The 20,790-nt window shown below is 42.1% G+C and overlaps 1 protein-coding gene across 1 annotated transcript in view; it reads right to left on the bottom strand.

Moving 5' to 3' along the window:
• Nucleotides 1–17,141: 17,141 nt before the first annotated feature.
• The window catches only part of LOC139756561 (uncharacterized), a 104,680-nt gene continuing 101,031 nt past the window's right edge, over nt 17,142–20,790 (bottom strand). The window contains exon 3 of the mRNA XM_071676166.1: nt 17,142–17,309. Coding sequence (XP_071532267.1) covers nt 17,302–17,309 — 8 coding nt within the window. The 3' untranslated portion in view covers nt 17,142–17,301. The remainder of the gene's footprint in view (nt 17,310–20,790) is intronic.

The raw sequence follows: 20,790 nt of genomic DNA, 5'->3' as shown, positions 1-20,790 counted from the left end.
CAGTATATCAGTCGAGGCTATAAAGACGTTTAGTCCAAGACATTCCCTCAGGATGTAATTAACTGAGTAATCGAATCTTATGAAAATAACACCTCTTCACTCCCATGCCTTGAGTGTGCTCTTACAGGGGACATGCCGTTACGCCGAGCTCTTCAGCTCTAATGAGAAATAAGTCAGCAAGAATTATATGCCCAATTCAAGTAAAAAGACATGTTTGCATTCCTGGGCCAAACGGTCATCTCCAATGAGTGTTAATAATGATGCAGTTGGTGTGTTGGCTGCCGGGCTGGTGGTGTGGGTGGACCGACCGGCTCGCAGAGAAGCTGCCCGCACCCCGCCGCCGACGCTTAACGCACCTGCTATCAATCTCCACGGGATCTTTAATCAAACATAAGGTACTTATGGGGGAATGGATTAGTGTTTTTAGAGTTCGCTGGAGGGCTGAAACGTAAGCGGAGAGGTGTCACGTAGCCAGGAATCTGCATTTATCGTTAAGCCGGAGGACGCGAGCGAACTGAGGCGGGCGTTGTCAGGTTTTTGCATGAGCGCTCTCCCACAGTTGCCACGTCACGATATGTTGATATGCATCCAGCTCTCGACAAAAACCCTATCATCTCCCCAAAATATCAACATTCCACGACTGCACTACTGTTAAAGGATGAAAGTAAGATCATACTGTGGACAAAAAAGTATTATGAACGTTAATCCTACGGTATTTCACGAAAGTACAAATACGCAACTCGGCAGACCCTCGTGTTATCCATAGATTACATCAATTTCACAACACTTGATATAAAAAGGAAAGTGATGGATTAGGCCTTTATCTAAGCAATGGTTGGCTCTTAGCAGTATAGTACTTAGCATATTAACATTATTCATATATGAATGCGTATACAAAGACGGACATCACTCAATCATCAATTGTAATATGACGTAATATGCCACTCTATATACATGCTATTTACAAACTTTCTCTGTCCTGTAACCCAAAACTTCTTAAAAACAATAGACTAGCGTATCCAACGTACACAGAATGCTGGATTAATTGATTAATTTAGTTTTATCTGGAGCCAAGTCGCTCGGGAGAAATGTTTGTTTTGATGCCCCAGTACATACTCACTGCCAAACCTCACCAGCCCGTGAAACTTTTCGCATCTTAAATAAACAGACTTCCATCATTCTCAAAACTTGCCATATGTTGTCATATAAAGCAAAACTATTCTGTTGACAGCAATATATTTCGTTGTGATTCAAAATACTTCCTACAAAATGTACTCACAAGGTAACTGACATACATCTCGTATAAAGAGGTTAACCCACATTTTATTTTTACTCCGGGGAGGCAGTCTTGCTTTTAATAAAACAACAGTTTGCTAATCTAAGAAATACTTGCGCTCGATTTCAGGAGCTGCATACAGACCTCTCAACACCGGGAGAAATATTCGCAAACAAGATACGCGACCGATGCAGCGCAAGAATGTTGATCTTTTAAAATGAATACCCGTTTTAATGAGACAAAATAAATCCCACCTGAGTCTGGGTACAATCGACAGAATGAACAACAAACCAGAGGGTATTCTGTGAATCTGAGAGCCAATAAACTTAAAGCCAATATATTTACCGATGTGTGTACTAGTTCACTGTACTGTACGGGGAAGGTGGTTCTATGATAGTGGGGCGCCACAGTGACTGGACTGGTGGGGGGTTAGTTCTATATTCGTGGGGGCCCCGGCTTTTAATTCATATCGAACAACTCTAATTTTAGTGATGTCACTGATGCCACAACATCAAATGTTTCATGACTTGGTTTAGCAGTGTGGGATTGGTAATTGTAAATACTATTGGTGTGGCACTAGGAGAAAGTTTAACACTCGTGTTTCTCCGTCTCTTAAAACCTTGTTTTTCTGTGAAAATGTCTTTACTCCTGCGTGTGTACACAGACACACGCACCTCAACCTAAGCCAGGGAGCCAATTACCAACCAGCCCCGAGGAAAGGATGAACACCTAGGTTGAGTGTTACAACTCAATGAATACTTTCACAACAACAAACACCCAACTTGCCGTTTTCAACAAAACGAAAGTGACGAGAAACTTTTACATTCAGATATTTTCACTTTTGCCAAGGTACGATGATTAGCAACAGTTTTCACAGAACGGCTAACCCAAGCCTGGCGAGACACCGGGGTGAAAGTACAGGAAAGTATCCTGTGTCATTATCTCTCATGCCCCTCATATTTTCCCCATCACTCATTATCTCATGTGCCCCTCATACTTTCCCCATCACTCATTATCTCATATGCCCCTCATACTTTCCCCATCACTCAATATCTCATATGCCCCTCATACTTTCCCCATCACTCATTATCTCATGTGCCCCTCATACTTTATCATTCACCTCACATCCCCCTCATACCTGCGCCTCGTACTTTTTTCCTCATGTAATGATTAGCACATCCCTCATACTTTCTCTCGCCTAATAGCTCGCACATCCCTCATACTTCCACTGACAATGTACTCAAACGCCCCAGACACCTTCCTCTCTACACTCAATTACTCACATGCCCTTCACACTGCCCCTGACTGCCACCACATGAGGGAAGCTGTCACTGTGGAAGACGCGTGAACAAGTAAGACTTATCTTCCCCCTTAATCACACAATCCACGAATGCTATGTTACTGAGAAGACTGAACGCATTGCAAATAACAGCAACTGTGAAATATTCAAAATTACTGAATGTTTTACATTAATTACTGCATCAGCTACTACACTGAAAAATATCATAAAATTAATTGACATTAAATTTGACTTTTATTGCACCATACTGAAATACGTCATACGTTAATCCTTTTTTTTTTTTTACCTCCCATATCAGCCTCATTCTTAAATCAAGTTAAACACCAACTTTATCCTTAGCATCAAAGCCTAATTACTATTCTCCTCTAATTACTACTCTCCGTAATTACTACACTTCCCTTGTAATCCCCAGGTCTTAAACACGTCCAGAACCTATTCTCTCACCGACACCGAATTTCAAACACTCGTTTTTAACACGAAATTGGATTACGACATCCTCAGATACCCAGAAATTTAACAAATCTACAAGTGAAAAGTTGGAGACTTTTACCTACTCATGTAGTGATAAAAGTGGCTTTGTAGTGCTGATATGAGCAGATGTACCCTCACTTACCTGTATAATCCTATGAGTCCACAGGGAAAAAGAAACACGATAAGTTCCCAAGTGCACTTTCGTGTAATAATCACATCATCGCGAGATAACAAGAAAGAAATATAACAGTTGATATAACTGTATAAATGGCAAAGAACATTAAATACTACTACTACTACTACTACTACTACTTCTGCTACTACTGCTGCTACTACTACTACTACTGCTGCTGCTGCTACTTCTATTACTATCAATATAATTACTATTGTTTTTTTCGCTGTTGTTGCTGCTATTATTCATCCTGTAATTATCTTTAATGTCATTATTATCATCAATTTAAATTTCAAACCTTTTAAACTTGGAACGTGTTACTCTCTCCTTCTGTCTGCTGATTATGTGAAAAAAGGCCTATTTTGTTGACAAATCAGTGAGTCTATTGATACACGTCGGGTACACATGTGGCTCTTCCCGCCAGCGTACAAACACGTGTCAGGGCCACATGTGGATCTTCCAATGGACAGACACCCCACGCGACAGATGCGGGAGTAACCTTATATCCCCAGTCAAATACGGGTACTGGAGGGAGTGAGGACGGAAGGGGAGAAGAAAATGATGATAGAAAATGGTAAGAGGAAAGAGAAGTACTGAGACTAGATTAGGGATCACTGGAAAAAAAAAAAAAATGAAAGAAATATAGGAGCGGCGGGAGAGTAACAGAAAACGGAGAAAACTAGGAAGATAAGATAATTGGGGATACTATATTAGATACGCTGTACGAAATGATAAGATACGGGGGACTCATTCAGATTGACACTGCGAATAAATACGTGTTGGTAAGGTAAAGGAAACCGTGTAAACTAGACTTCTGAACATGGAACGACAAAGTATGACAATGAACGTGTCAATAAAGTATCAAGAAAGGACAAAAGTGGATTAAATCACTAGAAAATAAAGGCAGCATTAGAAACAAATACAAAAGAAATAGACCATTAATGAAGGATGAGTTAACTGATAAACTGTAGGGGATGAGAGAACCGGGAACACAACACAAAGGAGTCGACCCGGTCGTCCAAATTGACGGAAAGAAGGGGACATCATTAAAGGGTAATCAAGTCTCCCATTAATAGAATTTTAATGATGCCACCAACATCACGCGTTGATGTGCCATCACGGGTCATGGCTGTCATGGGAATGACACTGGGGGAAATACAGAAGACACACAAACAGATGACGCGATGAAAGGAGAGAATATATCGATAACAAATGAAAGTGACTGGGGCAATGATGGTTATGAAAGCGAAGACAAGGGTCATGGAGAGAGAGAGAGAGAGAGAGAGAGAGAGAGAGAGAGAGAGAGAGAGAGAGAGTAGTTGCGCAAGACACTCCTAGATGATCAGTTACTTCAGCTCTCTCTCTCTCTCTCTCTCTCTCTCTCTCTCTCTCTCTCTCTCTCTCTCTCTCTCTCTCTCTCTCTATCTATCTATCTATCTCGTCAGTAAGGGCGACCATTAAGACCAGGATTTGGCCGAGTGTGTGCATATAACCCGACCAATACCTCCTCCATCTCGACTCCTGCATTATTCAAGCGGGCGAGGAGGAGTCGCTGCTCAAGGAAGCTCCCGGAAGGAGGGAAGCTGACCGAAGAAAATGGGACGAGAGGACAGAAAGAACATGAGATGGGGTGGGGGAAGGCATACATGGGAGGGAAAGAGAGAAAACGGAAGAGGAAAACGTGCCGGACGTGCAGAAGACTTTAAGAAAGGTTAAACAAAGATAACGAAGCCAAGGAAAGATAATGCCTCTGAAAAACGAAGAAAACCAGAGAGAAACTGTAGAAGTGGGAGGAGGAGGAGGAGGAGGAGGAGGAGGAGGAGGAGGAGGAGGAGGAGGAGGAGGAGGTATAAGAGACGACAGCACCACCCCAATACTGAAGGGAAGACCCCAAGCAATTCACTCCCCAACCCCAGGACTCAGGAGCGGTGCCCCCCTCCCCCCCTCGCCCAAGCACGTCCCCCACCCCCCACCCGATCATTATGCACTGTAACGCAAACTAGAATATGGGTTAACTTAGCTAAACTTCCCAGACTTCCTCAACTTTCAGTAATAAGAGCGTAATTACAACTTGTGTCCTAATGGGACTCAGGTAATTAGCTGTCCTGTGATGACAGTACAAGCTGTTAAGAGGTCTCCCTAATTACCAGGTCAAGCCCTTGATGAATAAAATACGTTATCACAGATGTAATTATATATCTAAATTTCTTGCTATGTGTGCCTGACGTAAATTGTCCAAATAATTCCTTAAGAACATCGTAAACGCAAAGGCCTGTAAAAGAGACCCTGTAACTTGTTTTACGACTTTCGTTCAAGTTTCCATTGGAACGTAAAAAAGAAAAAAAAATAATAATCGAAGTGAAATCCACTGGAAGTTTAGATTCAACTTACAGTTCTTTTTTTACACCGGAGATGTAAAACTTCCTTTACGATTTACAGAGTGAGGAAAATGACCACGATAAGATTGTACGCCCATCCCCATGACTCAAATTTACGTGCCTTCGTAAATCTGTCAAGACCCATCGTCTACAGTTAGCATGCAGAAAAAAAAAAAAAATACTAGATCAAAATTTACATTATTTTCCTGTTCAATTTTACACCAATACATTCTCTGAGCGATTTCCGATTCCACATAAACTTCGCAGTTCAAAAAAATGAAATAAAAAAAGAATCGCTAAAAATCATGATTATTCACAATACACAAACAAACCTCGTCACAACTACCGTACGACCTCGTCACAACAACTACCGTACGACCTCGTCACAACAACTACCGTACGACCTCGTCACAACAACTACCGTACGACCTCGTCACAACAACTACCGTACGACCTCGTCCTAACTACCACCGTGCGATCAGGTTAAGACAAAAGAAATCTATCAGAAAGATGGAGTCACTACCCCTGGCTAAACCCTAGCCTATCATCACTCCTTCTTCTTCATCTCCCGTCGCTAGTGGCTACGTCCATGGATGCAGGACACTTCAAACTATATAATAATCTCTGCCACCTTCACTCCTCGTCTTGTAAGAGGTCTATCGACGCTCTTCCCATTTCATTATCAAAATGTCATTTCTTTCCTTACTAGAAAATGACACCAAATCACTCAGAAAAAAAACCTCACTCCTCCCCCTCCCCCCTTCTCCCTCACCTCTCCCCTAAATTATACCAAGATAAAGTCATTAACGTAGTAATTAACGAGAGTTAACGATACGAGGGCTTTCCTGAACCCAATGGTCGGTCAACTTGGGTAATCTTGACGCCCAGGCGACTACGTAAGCTCTCTCTCTCTCTCTCTCTCTCTCTCTCTCTCTCTCTCTCTCTCTCTCTCTCTCTCTCCCTAACAAGTCAAGCTTTCATCTCCACACCGTCCAGGGTGGGGGGGGGGGGGGGGGCCTCTGTGACGTCAAAAAAGTGTCCCTTACTTACACGATGCCCTCAATCCCTGAACTCAAGAAGGATCTAATGTCCTTCTGGGAGAAAACTATTTCTTATTTTTTTTAAACGTTTTAGACGCGCGAGGCGTTAAAGACCCTCAGGGATAATTACCTCACCCCTAACTTCTCGGAAGACGAAATAGTTTCGTAGATCAAGTCTGCCCTCTGTAATGATCACTCCCAACACGCTAGCAATGTCAGATTCGTCTCTCCGATAGAGGATGTCCAGGCCTGCCCAACCCCAGGAGAAGCCTGGTTGTGGAGGTTGTGGTGTGGTGCTGGTGTGGAGGTTGTGGTGTGGTGTTGGTGTGGAGGTTGTGGTGTGGTGCTGGTGTGGAGGTTGGGGTGTGGTGCTGGTGTGGAGGTTGTGGTGTTGTGCTGGTGTGGAGGTTGTCGTGTGGTGGAGGTTGTGGTGTTGTGCTGGTGTGGAGGTTGTGGTGTTGTGCTGGTGTGGAGGTTGTCGTGTGGTGGAGGTTGTGGTGTTGTGCTGGTGTGGAGGTTGTGGTGTGGTAGTGGTGTGGAGGTTGTGGTGTGGTAGTGGTGTGGAGGTTGTCGTGTGGAGGTTGTGGTGTGGTGTTGGTGTGGAGGTTGCACCAACCGCCCTGGACCACTAGATTAGCCACAGCCTCTCGGCGGAAAACATTGTCGAAATAGGATGTAACTGGGACCAGCGCGGGAAAATAGCCACTCGACCTGGAAATGGGGACTACATGCCATTGAAAATAAATGGATTCTAACCCTAAGGTCAAACAAAAACTTAATGGTCTTAAATACTGGATATATATATATATATATATATATATATATATATATATATATATATATATATATATATATATATATATATTTAAGTGCTTGCCCAGCTCTCACACATATGTCAACAGGGAACACCACTGTATAACACATGCAGGCAGCGAAACAGGACACGTTTCCTGTGAGATCAGGTTTGCTTACCAAATGTTTGTGTGGGCTGGCCACACACACACACACACACACACACACACACACACACACACAAAGCCTTATCGATCCCTTCCACACACGTCTGCCTTCATCTTGAGCCAATACGACTCAAACGCCTGTCACCCGGACACTGATAGACCAAACAAAGAAGTGCTCTCCATGGAACACCTGTGTCTGCAAAGTTTCATGACAATCTGACTTACAGTTTTTAAGTTCTTACAATATTCAAGTTGTACGATTTAAAACGTAACTTCTGACAACTGACAAGGGATGAAGACGAACAAAGTGATATCCAGTATAAACCATATGAGTTTATAACCTATCCTTATGTGATCTAAATATAATGTAATTACGTATTACTCAACCTAAGCTACTTTTAAAAAAGGGCTGCATGGATTGAGTGCTATTCACTATCATTTCAGTCTCCCCTGTCACAAGACTTTCACTTTGTTTTCTATGTTTGCAATGCGAAAGAAAATGACTATCAACCCTTGGGTAACTATTGAATTTCTTTAGTATGATAGATGCGCCAACTTATATCCAGTGTTCTTAGTCATTATACAGAAGATGAAGATCAACTCGTAACAACCTATATAAAATACAAAACATAAACTTGAAGAATATTGACACAATTCCTTCACTCCCTCTATCAGTTATTCACTTCCTTTCCACAGAACTCACACACGTCCCGTCAGACTTGGGAATAACGGGAATAAACTAAAACAGACACAAAGGATGGGTGGGGTCAGACACAAACACAAGAACCTCACTGACAAGCACAGCTTAGAAAAGTCGCCCAACACTAAACGTGAAGATAAATTAACAGAGACACACGAAACTATTATGCACCTCCACACACAACACAGCAAGAGCGATCATACAAACACAAATACGCAAAGAAACACAAGTATGACGACAAATAATACATTGGACACCAGAGAAACAAGTGTTGACATTATATAAAGACAACGAACATCCAAGCTAAGCGTGGGACTTTTATGTCTCTCTCCAACTCATTTTGCAAATACTCTCCAAATATCCTCCAATATTTCCAAAAACCTTTCAGACCTAAATATCCCCAAGTCATCACATTAAATGTATTTTTCCAATTTCAGCCAAATTACAGCCAATCAGATGATACGTGATTCGAGTGTAATAAGCTGAATACTGTAACTACTTTTTAAAAATGTTTACCATCTTCTTTCGTTTTCTCTAAAAGGAGTATTCACTCCATTTTCTCTTACTACTCCTTGGGTAACAAAAATATATCTAAAGTATCCGCTTTCTCTTATACTAACAGTGATAATCTTATCAATTTTTGAAAAAACTTTTTCTGAGGTCGTACTTGGAAGACTTTGTGGTTATTCTGGAATCAGCTAATCATCTATGAAGCAAGACAAGGCTAACGACATGGGTAATGGGATTACTTACCCCCGAGAATTTCCTGGTGATAATTAAAACAGTTATAGTCGAATATCTACAAAAATATCTGTGACATGAAAAACTCAGTCCTTTATGTACCTCTATGGGAATCAAGTACCCATCCCCCGACCAAGAATGCTTTCAAATGGTACCAGACTCAATCTATAGCATTTGTAACCATATGGAACCTAACATTTTCATTAGAATTATATAGAAAAGGACATCAGCAAATTACTAATGTAGATAGCTTCTACATAAAACTATAATCCACATATGTAGGCACTATAATGGTCTTAATTACCCATCTATATATAAACATAGATCAAACTACTATAGTTAATGGCTTTACTTAATTACGAAACATGAAACAAAAGAGAAGCTCGTAAACATCTGATGAAAACACTAAGCAACATTGCACAGTGCTAAGCATTTTCAGAAGTACATATGTTTCACAAGCTCAAATGTAAAAAGGGAAAAAAATGCTTAAAGACAAAAAAAAAAAAAAAAAACAGTATTTACTAACCGAGTTTCAAACTGGACTGTACAAACATATGTATATATATATTTCATGACGACACGAATTCAAGGAGAAATCGTCTATGAAGAGATCTCGACATACATTCATGAGAGAGAGAGAGAGAGAGAGAGAGAGAGAGAGAGAGAGAGAGAGAGAGAGAGAGAGAGAGAGGCAGGGGTGGGAGTAATCTGGAGCCTAAGGAACACACTAGCATTTTTTTTTTTCTTATCTTTATGACACCGAATCAAGTCTCCAGTCCGGCTCTGTTTGAGAAGCTTGACGTAAAACATGAAACAATCTAGAAAAGAAGTTTCAGTTAGAGAGAGAAAAAAAGAGATAAACAATAATGTAAACACGTAAAAGATTTATGGGGGCGATTCTCCCTGCTCACCTAACCTGGCTGGAGGAATGCAAGTAGGTCCAAACTCCCTGACCTCAGCTGACCTCCGCGCCAAAGCTCCAGCGGGATCCAATAGTCATCTCCGGACGCAGGCGACAGAATCATTCCAAATTAAACCTTTTTTTTTTTTCCTTCCCCCTTCGAGAACTCTAAACTCATCAGACCTGACATTAATGATGTTTAACATTCTATTACATGGTACTTCACTTGAGCAAGCACGATATGCTTGCATACATCACTCAGGGAAAGGTCAAGTGCACTGGCCTCACACAGCAAACAGCTAATTTATCTTCACTGGCGACTCCTAATACATTCAGATGTAACCAGTTGATCAACACATTAGGTCAAAAACATCCGAGAAATCCGGATAAATCCGTATGAGGTGAGTGGAGACGCCATTTCATACATCTCCAAGAACAGATTCGCTTCAGCTTAAGTGGAAAGAAGATACTGAAATTCGGGGCATTGCATCACCGTGAGAGTGGTGTGTGTGTGTGTCTGTGTGTGTAAGTGTGTGTGTGTGCAGAGAGGAGCACTGGAAGGAAAAAAATGTCGAATACACAGCAAAAAGGACAGAGGGAGACAGGTTGAGAGATACATATGGAGAGGAGCTGATCAACAAACTGATAAACAGATTTGACATACATACAGTCGGACGGAAATCAAGAGACATTCCAGCGACATGTGCTGGCCACAGCATGGATGAACCCTGTACTACGAAGACACAGTAGCTGTACGTTCTAATGTATTTCCCCGGCCAGCCACTACACCGACGGCAGCGCCACGGAATGGTGTGTGGCTATACCAGGAACTAACCACCCAAACACCACCAACCAGCCGGGTTTAATATCATGTGTTTTACCTGACTAGAAGGACCAAAAAAACGCTTATTGGTAACTTCCTGTCACAACTCGGTAATAATCGTCTGTGTTCATGAGAACAAGTTCTCGGAGGGAACAGAATCAAGTGGAGCAAACAGAAACGAAATAAAGGAGGAAGAAGCCACAATAATAGGAAATGGACGTCCCATTCTGTAATTAAAAAATTTCCCACACACTACGTTCCGGGAACCGATGAGAAAACCTTCCTTAAAAAAAAGAAAAAAAAACTGGCGCAACAGGTGTGACTCGTCTCGTTAAAGACTCCCACATCAAGACTGGCTTTCTACGAGGCCAAACAAGGTGTCAGGACGCCGGAGATTGCACGAGACCGAGGGTGGCTTTGTTCTCTCGGCCTGTGTTCCACTCACACGATGATGACAGTCTTTTTCCACACCTTGTAAACCTCCTCCTCCTCCTCCTCCTCCGGCAGGCGATGTGACCTTGAAGAAACAGGTCAATGGTACCTGTCCATGAACTCGCGCATGAGGGTTCTGTTTTTTTTTGGGGGGAGAGGGGAGGGATGGATACATACATATATATACATACACATACATACATACATATATACATTGATAGGCCATTCGGAAGGTCGTCTTATAGTTCAGAGGCACCTTATGTCTCGCTGGGAGGGGTAGGCATGGTGGTTATAACAGCACCAAATACGCTAACGAGAGGCTGCAGTTGGGGTACTTGCCTTCCTCTTCATCCTCCCCATCCTGCGTGACCTTTATCCATACAATCAGTACGCAATATGTCAAACTACATTCCCGTATTTGTGTTTTTGACTGTGGTCAACGCCAGGCTTTCTGTATACCTCTGTTTACTGCGGCATATGCTTTCTCTGAGTAGTTTCAGTCATGACATGCAATTCAATAAAACGTTCATTATTATTATCATTATTATTATCATTATTATTATTATTATTATCATTATTATCATTACTATTATTCTTATCATTATCATTATCATCATCATCATATTATCATTATAACATTATAGCTATTATCATTAATATCATCATCATCACCATTATCATTATCATAATCTTTACATTATCATCATTGTCATTATCATCATCATCATTATTATCATCACTATTTTCATTATCATTATTATCATTTCTATCATTATCATCACTATTATTATCCTTATTAGCAGTAGAATCTGTGGGATGGAGCAGCCGGGCAGGGAGCAGTGTAAGGTAAACACACAGAGGCTAATAACTTTCCCTTGATGTAGTTTACTGTTGTGGCAGCTTGTGTCGCGCCCTGGTGCACCAGGCTGCTGACCAAGCATGAAGTCTACACACACACACACACACACACAGACACACACACACACAACACACACACACACACACACACACACCAAAAACACACACACACACACACATACAAACACACACACACACACACACACACACACACACACACACACATATTCAAGTCCAGCTGTACATTAACCTCCCAGCTAAAGAAGGAAATCCAACAGCATTGCTATCATCTCTCTCTCTCTCTCTCTCTCTCTCTCTCTCTCCCCGAACCCCCCACCAAAACAGACAGAGGATGATGCAGAAAACGACACACTGTACACAAAAGAGAACGGAAGGTAAACAAATATTAATCAGCAACATCTGGTGGGTTGGGGGGTGTCAGCTCCCCCCTCACGAGAAAACAAAAGATCGAATAAAAGAAAATATAACGTAAAACTTTCGTTACTATTGTTACTGGCGAACAAAAGTCAACAATCTCGAAGGTGCAAAAAAGAAGCAGCTTCTCACGCCATCAACAAGCAAAACAAAAACTAAATGATGAAAAAAAGAAAACGTGCAAACAGCTTTTTCCACAGACACAAAATCAACAGAGCACAACTCTCTCTCTCTCTCTCTCTCTCTCTCTCTCTCTCTCTCTCTCTCTCTCTCTCTCTCTCTCTCTCTCTCTCCACCACAACCGCCAACTTTAACAACCACAACAACACTAAGGCCCCAACCCCCCATACAATCACAACCTAACCTAACCCGGACCTAAGTCTATCTGTACCCCGGGTTATCTTTAAGGTCTTGAGAACGACCCGGTGATCCTTGAACACACGAAGGTACGACCCTTGAACACGAGGGTACGACCACTGAACACAAGGGTACGACCCTTGAACACGACAGTGCGACCCTTGAACACGACGGTACAGCCCTTGAACACGAAGGTACGACTCTTGAACACGACAGTGTGACCCTTGAGCACGTCAGTACGACCCTTGAGCACGACGGTACGACTCTTGAACACGACAGTGCGACCCTTGAGCACGTCAGTGCGACCCTTGAGCACGACGGTACAACCCTTGAGCACGACGGTACGACCCTTTAACACGACATCATTAGGATGACACACGTCACCTTCTTCCTACACAGGTCTTAAATGTGACTAATTTCCGCAATGTTCCCGCTACGCCTGTTTCCACCTCCTGGTTCCCATAGTTCGAGAGAGAGAGAGAGAGAGAGAGAGAGAGAGAGAGAGAGAGAGAGAGAGAGAGAGAGAGAGAGAGAGAGAGAGAGAAACGTTTAGAGTTAGCAAATAAAGACTCATGTGAGTTGTCTAGTGTTATGTGTGTGGATTGCTGTATGCTTGCTTCCTGACGGCCAGCAGCTCACACGTCGGCGAGGCAGAGAGAAGAAGGCAGCTACACTGGGCGACAGTGGGAAACGTGGAAGCCACTGTGGCGCTGGTTCACTTCGCTACCGTCATTCCGGTACCTACGTACAGAAAGGCGGCAGGATAAACGGGGTAAGATGAAGAAGATGGAAGCACGAAGGATGACACATTAGGAGAAGCAATAAAGAGGGAGAAAGGTGGCGAGAGGAGAGGCCAAAGAAGCGTAAACGAGATGGAAGTAGGAGTGGTAGTAGTAGAATGGAGGAAGAGAGAATAAAAGTCATAATACAAGGCGAGGAAACAGAGAACGCTGATGTGTGTCAGAAAACGGGAAACCGAGTCAGTAGCGCAGTCGTGATAGGTCGTGCGGCCTGGCCTGAGGTTGAGTGAGGTAGGGCGAAGGTAACGACAGGTGTGTGTAAAGAGGAGGCATGAGAAAGAGAGAAGCAGAGAGAGAGAGAGAGAGAGAGAGAGAGAGAGAGAGAGAGAGAGAGAGAGAGAGAGAGAGAGAGAGAGATGCCCTTCACACGAGCGTTACCCACTTGATGAAACTCACCTTCATCAAACTCACAAACAAAATCCTCCACCTCTCCCAAGAATCAATAGTCACAATCTGGTGTAGAATTGATCTTTTTCTTCCTTCCTGAGAACTTGTCCTACGAGACAGTCAACGGGTGAGCCGTCGCGGGACGTTCAACATCCTCCGCGGTGAATCCTTTCCTCCCTCGACCTTCCCGACTTCCATCGAGGGAGGCGCGCAGGCAACGGCGGAGGCAAATATAGATACAAGAAAAAAAAGAAAAAAGGTCAGATTAAGAATATTAATCATTGTGACGCCACAACCACACAAAGGCTCCAGATTAGAATGACGAAAGCGAGGCGAGAAATGAAACATGAATTCTACAGAAGTGAAACATGAATTCTACAGAAACGAAACATGAATTCTACAGAAATGAAACATGAATTCTACAGAAATGAAACATGAATTCTACAGAAACGAAACATGAATTCTACAGAAATGAAACATGAATTCTACAGAAGTGAAACATGAATTCTACAGAAACGAAACATGAATTCTACAGAAATGAAACATGAATTCTAAAGAAATGAAACATGAATTCTAAAGAAGACGAAGAGGAGAGTCAAACTGGTTCCGAAGTGACTATGGAATACTCGTTCAGTAAATCAGCTGGAGCTTGTGTGTGTGTGTTGTGCGTGTGTGTGTGTGTGTGTGTGTGTGTGTGTGTGTGTGTGTGTGTGTGTGTTTTAAGGTAGTCGGGACAGTGCCGGCAACTGAACGCCCTCCTCGTATGTGTTGGTAAAGGAAGGAGATCTTTAAGAAACGAGGCAGAACTTTCGTAGAAAATGTCGAAACATTTCGAAACTATACAGCAAGGGTTCGAAACAATATGGCGGGGGAATGTTACGAGCCCACAACAAGTGGAAGCTGACAGAGTTCTATAGAGTCTGGACGAACAATTTTACTCGTCCTCACCTGGTCGTTCTGAAGCCCGTCCTTACCTGGTAGTCCTGAGACCCGTCCTCAATTGGTGTGAGAACCAGAGGCCCCGTGTCTGATGTCGCTCGACACGCTTCGAAGCGTTCCTCCTCCTCCTCCTCCCACACTGATACTTTTACACTTCCTTATTACCGACTGTCTAAACGCATTAGGCTCCAGCCACCTGCCCACCCGTGATAGGTTCAAATCCCTCTGAAAACTTCCATCATAGATCTGCCTCAGGAGTTAAACTACTTTATTTCCAGCGTTGTTGCTTGTGATACGATACACATCTGCTTCATCTGGCCCGACGCCGTTTGCCGCAAATCCTTTTCATATTTCCATACGATCAGGGTTACATTAATTACGCTCTTATATTTTCAACTGTGATTTCATAGGCAGCCGGGTATTCTCGCACGATATTGCCCTTTTGTCTGGTCGTGATCCAGAGGACACGATCCCGCCCTTCCCTCACTTCCTCCGCTACACAGTGTGACTGTAAGAAATTTTCTGTGGTACTTTAACGACCCTGTTGGCGGATCCCTTGTCTGTTAGACCGGAGCTTAAATAGCCGACGTGAACATAGCTTAATCCAATCCGTTCTACATCTATAGAACAAGACTGACATCGAAAATGACCATCAACCATCCATTGCGATTTAGGTCTACGAGAGAGAACCTGAAAGGGAAGATAGTGGAAGGAGGAAGATGTCAACAGACACTGCCTCTGGCATAATGCCATAAGCTACGGTGGTAATGTCCTCAAAAACAGGTTTTCACAAACCCAAACGTAACACAAGAGAGGTCTACTATTCCTTCCGGGGGGGGAGGGGGGCCTGGCTGACTCGAACCCATCTACGTCCTCAGTTACGACACTTATCACCGTCGCAAACGGTTACGTGCAACGTGTGTCTACACAATAACGTTCATGAGACGGAGCCCCGTACGTGCGCACGTCTTGTGAAATGCTAAGAGCAGGAGGAGAAAGCTTTAGGGCAACGGTAAGCGACGCGAACAATACAGTGTGGTGGTGGTGGTGGATGATGATGTTGTTACTGAAAAGTGAAAACTGGATTTCCTTGGTGTGTTTGGCCCCCGGGGAGACGGACGGCCCGGAGGGAGAGGGATGGTGGGGGAGTGGTTATGAAGCCATACGTCTCCTTAAGCAGCAAGCAGGCAAGAACTCAGACAGTGTGACAAGCAAGCAGATGAGCAGTCAGTCAGTAAGACAAGCATGCAAGCAGATAAGTAATGAGTTAGTAGAGTACACAAACAGGTAATTAAGCACTCAAGCAGTAGGGGAGAAAGCAGGCAGGCAGGCAAGCACAAGACAGAAGGACGGACAATCAAGCAGGCACTAGGCTGGGAGAAAACCATATTTCATTTTACCTTTGTGAATATTTAAGAATTTTTAATCAATCCATATGTCATGCCATATAACTACGTTACACCTCAAATTAAGTCTGAATTACCTTGTCAATTCCCTTCCAGCTCTGGGGATTAAGACAGACAAAGGTAATCTATATGAAATAAACAAGACAATGAACATCACAAGAAATAACTTTACCATAAAAGTCATCTTGAGTCTCCACCGGAAACTTAAAGTAAAATTCACGGCTCACTTCCCGTTTTCCAATGTCTTAACGGACCCGAATATATATATATATGTATACACATACATAACCTTCAGAGTTAACGGTTTCGGGATCACACAAAACATCTTCCCCACGAACAACCCAGGTGATCTACGCCCACATAAACAAACATGTGAGACATAAAAATCCTCGAAGCGTAGCCTTGGTGACGCACACAGTCATATCCCCGGCCGAACTCCAGGAAATTGAATTATATATGACCAAAAAAAACGAAAAAACAAATACAAACCAGATATCTAATCGTTCGCCGACGTGTTCCGAGGACATCACACACACATACACACACACACACCGATGCCGTGGGCCGTGAGGTGCCAATGACTCGAGCTTGCTAAGGCAAGGAACACATGGAATGGAGATGATATAGCAATGTCTTTTTTATTTTTACGAAAGTAATCACCTGGTTTTCCTTGCGCCATGGCTGGCAGCCATGGTAATATTGATGACCGATAATTAGCTGGGAAATTGAGGATAAGACGGAGATAAGATGAGAGAGAGAGAGAGAGAGAGAGAGAGAGAGAGAGAGAGAGAGAGAGAGAGAGAGAGAGAGAGAGAGAGAGGAAGAACTGCACTTACGATGATGACGGGTTCACAGGGTATTCGTCCACCACAGGTTAGTGGCGCTCCACGACAGGTCAATGGCCGGCCCACCACAGTCCAATCAAATCACTTACCTAGAAAAGCACAAGAAAGAAGACAAGGTTAATCAAGGTCACCATTTCTCTCCTAATGATATATATATATATATATATATATATATATATATATATATATATATATATATATATATATATATATATATATATAACAGTCAGTTATCCCCTGATGATGTGATTATTACACGAAAGTGCACTTAGGAACTTATCGTATTTCATTTTCCCCGTGGACTCAGGAATGTGTGTGCGTGCGTGTGTGTGTGTGTGTGTGTGTGTGTGTGTGTGTGTGTGTGTGTGTGTGTGTGTGTGTGTGTGTGTGTGTAACTTCTAAAAAGTCCCATCCTTTCCATTACTCATTTCCTATATTTCCTCACCATCTGTCGGTACGGAACCAGCACCATTGTACGATCAATGAACGCACCGGTACGACCCTTGGGCACAATGGATACGTCTTAAGTATCAGGGCAAATATCAAACCACTATGCCTAAGGGTCGTAATGTCGTACTCAAGGGTCGTACAGTAAGGCTCAAGGATCTATCGTCGAACTCAAGTACCACACCATCATGTTCAATTGTCGTGCCGTCATGTTCAAGTCGTATTGAACGAGTTCATTATCACACAGCTCAACACTACGTTATTTTAACATCAAACAAAAATCAACATTAACACATTCAACTTAAGACTGTCTTTCTAGGCAAAGAAAATGCGTATATGAAAATAAGGACTTTTAAAACTTTTATGGCATGAAGAAAGTTAACACCAAGACACAACACAGAAACTCAAGGAACACAAGTAAACAGAGCTTATATCTTTACATCCAAAAACCCGGCATCAGCGCACCCTAGAAGACGTCTTCAAAAACACTGTGAAACCTTAATTTCCTGAAGATGCTAGTTTTCGTCTAAGGCCAATGACATTCCAACAATTTCGATCTTTAACTCCCAGCTATCATTAACATTTTAGATAAATACCACTTTTTACATATGTTATTATTCATCTGACGTTACACGCTAAATGAAGCAAAAAAAAAAAAAGGTTTAAATATTAATATATGTTTGATCTCGCTACTTAACTGACACATCATGACATTACTGATACAAGTTCCGCTCATTAGCACACACTACACAGCCAAGTCGAAAGTGTCTGGCAATTATTGTGTTTCATTTTCCCCGTGGACTCATAGGAAAAGAGAGAGAGAGAGAGAGAGAGAGAGAGAGAGAGAGAGAGAGAGAGAGAGAGAGAGAGAGAGAGAGAGAGAGAGAGAGAGAGAGAGAGAGACATGAAGGGGTAATCGCACTTCAGTAGTTCAGATAATCCCATCAAAACTTCACAATACACAATACGTTTCACGGAGGAAATCCGCCTCATCAGGTGTAAACAATTCACAAAGCTTCATATCACAACACAAGCAAACAAACCTCTACATCCTCCTACTGTTGTGCCGGAGTGGAAACTAGCATGGCGGTACGAGGATGTATAAGCCAATTTGCATGTGCTGGGATCTGAAATTTTGTGATATGTTAATACCTGATGAGGCGGATTTCCCACATGAAACATGGTCAAGTTTCAAAATAAAAAAGTCTGAACTCCTACTGAAGTGCCATTACCCCTTTACGCATATCAACTGACTGTTATATTTCTTTCTTGTTATCTCCCCTGATGATGTGATTATTACACGAAAGTGCACTTGAGAACATCGTATTTCATTTCCCCGAGGACTCTTAGGAATATATATATATATATATATATATATATATATATATATATATATATATATATATATATATATATATATATTAAAGAATAAATCACAGAAACCCAGAGTAAATCTAGAAAATCTGTCACAAACACTTGGGAATTAACTTAAAATATACACAGCTCTAATTATCCTCAATCGATGCAAGAAGCTCGTTAGGGAAACTGTTATCAACGACCCATCAACCAGTAAGTGTTCAGTGAAGACCTGATAATCATTAAAAGCCAGTTATGAGCAGCAATATGCCCCAGGAGATGCAGATGGAACCAAGAGATGATAATAATCAGAAGGGTACTGAACTGTAGAAACAGGAATGTGGAACAGGAAGATAGGCAGGCGTTGGGATGCAAGGAATACAGCGTGATAAAACACGAAACAGGAGTAACAGCAGAGATCAGGATGAAAAAAAAATGAAAAAATAAATGTTTGGTCCGATACCGCAATCGGTGTACTATCGTACTATGGTCCGATACCGCAATCGGTGTAGTATTGTACTATGGTCCGATACCGTAATCGGTGTACTATTGCACTATGGTCCGATACCGCAATCGGTGTACTATAGTACTTTGGTCCGATGAAGCAGTCGGTGTACTATTGTGCTAAAACCCGATCCACTCAGTGTGGATTCTGAGCGTCTCTGGGTCAAGTTCCGATCATAACAATCCAGTTGTTCCATAACCAATGTATATCGAAAAGTTATAATGAGTGATGAGAGACGCCAAGATAACTATACATACCGAACTTCTGATGATAAAACCCAGAGAAATTAAACTACAAACATCTTGGTGAAAATTCACTTAGAAATAATAACTAAAAACAATACCAAAGACAAATACGTCAAAAAAAAGATGGATTAATTTTCGACATTTCCAAACCTATCGACACGTAACAAAAAGTAAATTCCCCTTTCTGAAAAGTCATCTGGCAATGCAGTGTAAATTTATCAAAGTCTTCGTCGATCTGGAGCAGGTTATCAACCAAGCCGTTGCCCTCCTAGCTCAAACTCTGGCGGAATGAGGAATCACTCGTCTTTTGCTTGTTCCCTAATTGGTGGTCTGGCTACAATGTGAAGATGTTTGTTCCTACTGACACATAACTATATACGGAACACCAGATATACAGAGAGATTTGTTGATTAAATGGAGTACATCATGTAATTAACCTCTCACATGGTATATTCTTTTGTTTTGAGTATATTCATTTACTTAATAGAATTCATATCATACTCATAGTATATCTAAAGTGTTTAAAAACCGTAATATGAAATAAAAATAGAGTAATAATTTTACCATATGATTCACTGTGGATCTTCACTGTTCGTCTATAAACAAATTGGTCTTTCTTCTCATCCGCATTGAAAGGCAAAACACAAAGAAAGCATATAATACTTCACATGGGGTGTATAGTGCTCGCGATGATCACTAAACTTGAGAATAATAAAAAGCGCTCGGCATTCACACGTATAATATGCAAAGGTCAGTCACACAACTGTGAGAATCGTATAAACATCCTACCGTGCGAGACAGCAACGTAGAGAAATACACACGACGTCTGATGATGGCGTTATAAAAATGTCGTTATGGAATAAATTACGTGAAATTTCTGTACAGCCAACGGGGAGAGAGAGAGAGAGAGAGAGAGAGAGAGAGAGAGAGAGAGAGAGAGAGAGAGAGAGAGAGAGAGAGAGAGAGAGAGAGAGTACATGTCTACGAACATATATGTACATGCTGCAATGTGCAGCG

Source organism: Panulirus ornatus, chromosome 22 (assembly GCF_036320965.1).
Source record: "Panulirus ornatus isolate Po-2019 chromosome 22, ASM3632096v1, whole genome shotgun sequence".
NCBI lineage: Eukaryota > Metazoa > Arthropoda > Malacostraca > Decapoda > Palinuridae > Panulirus > Panulirus ornatus.
The sequence above is the reverse complement of the archived record's forward strand: the minus strand, read 5'-3'. Positions and strand labels throughout refer to the sequence as shown.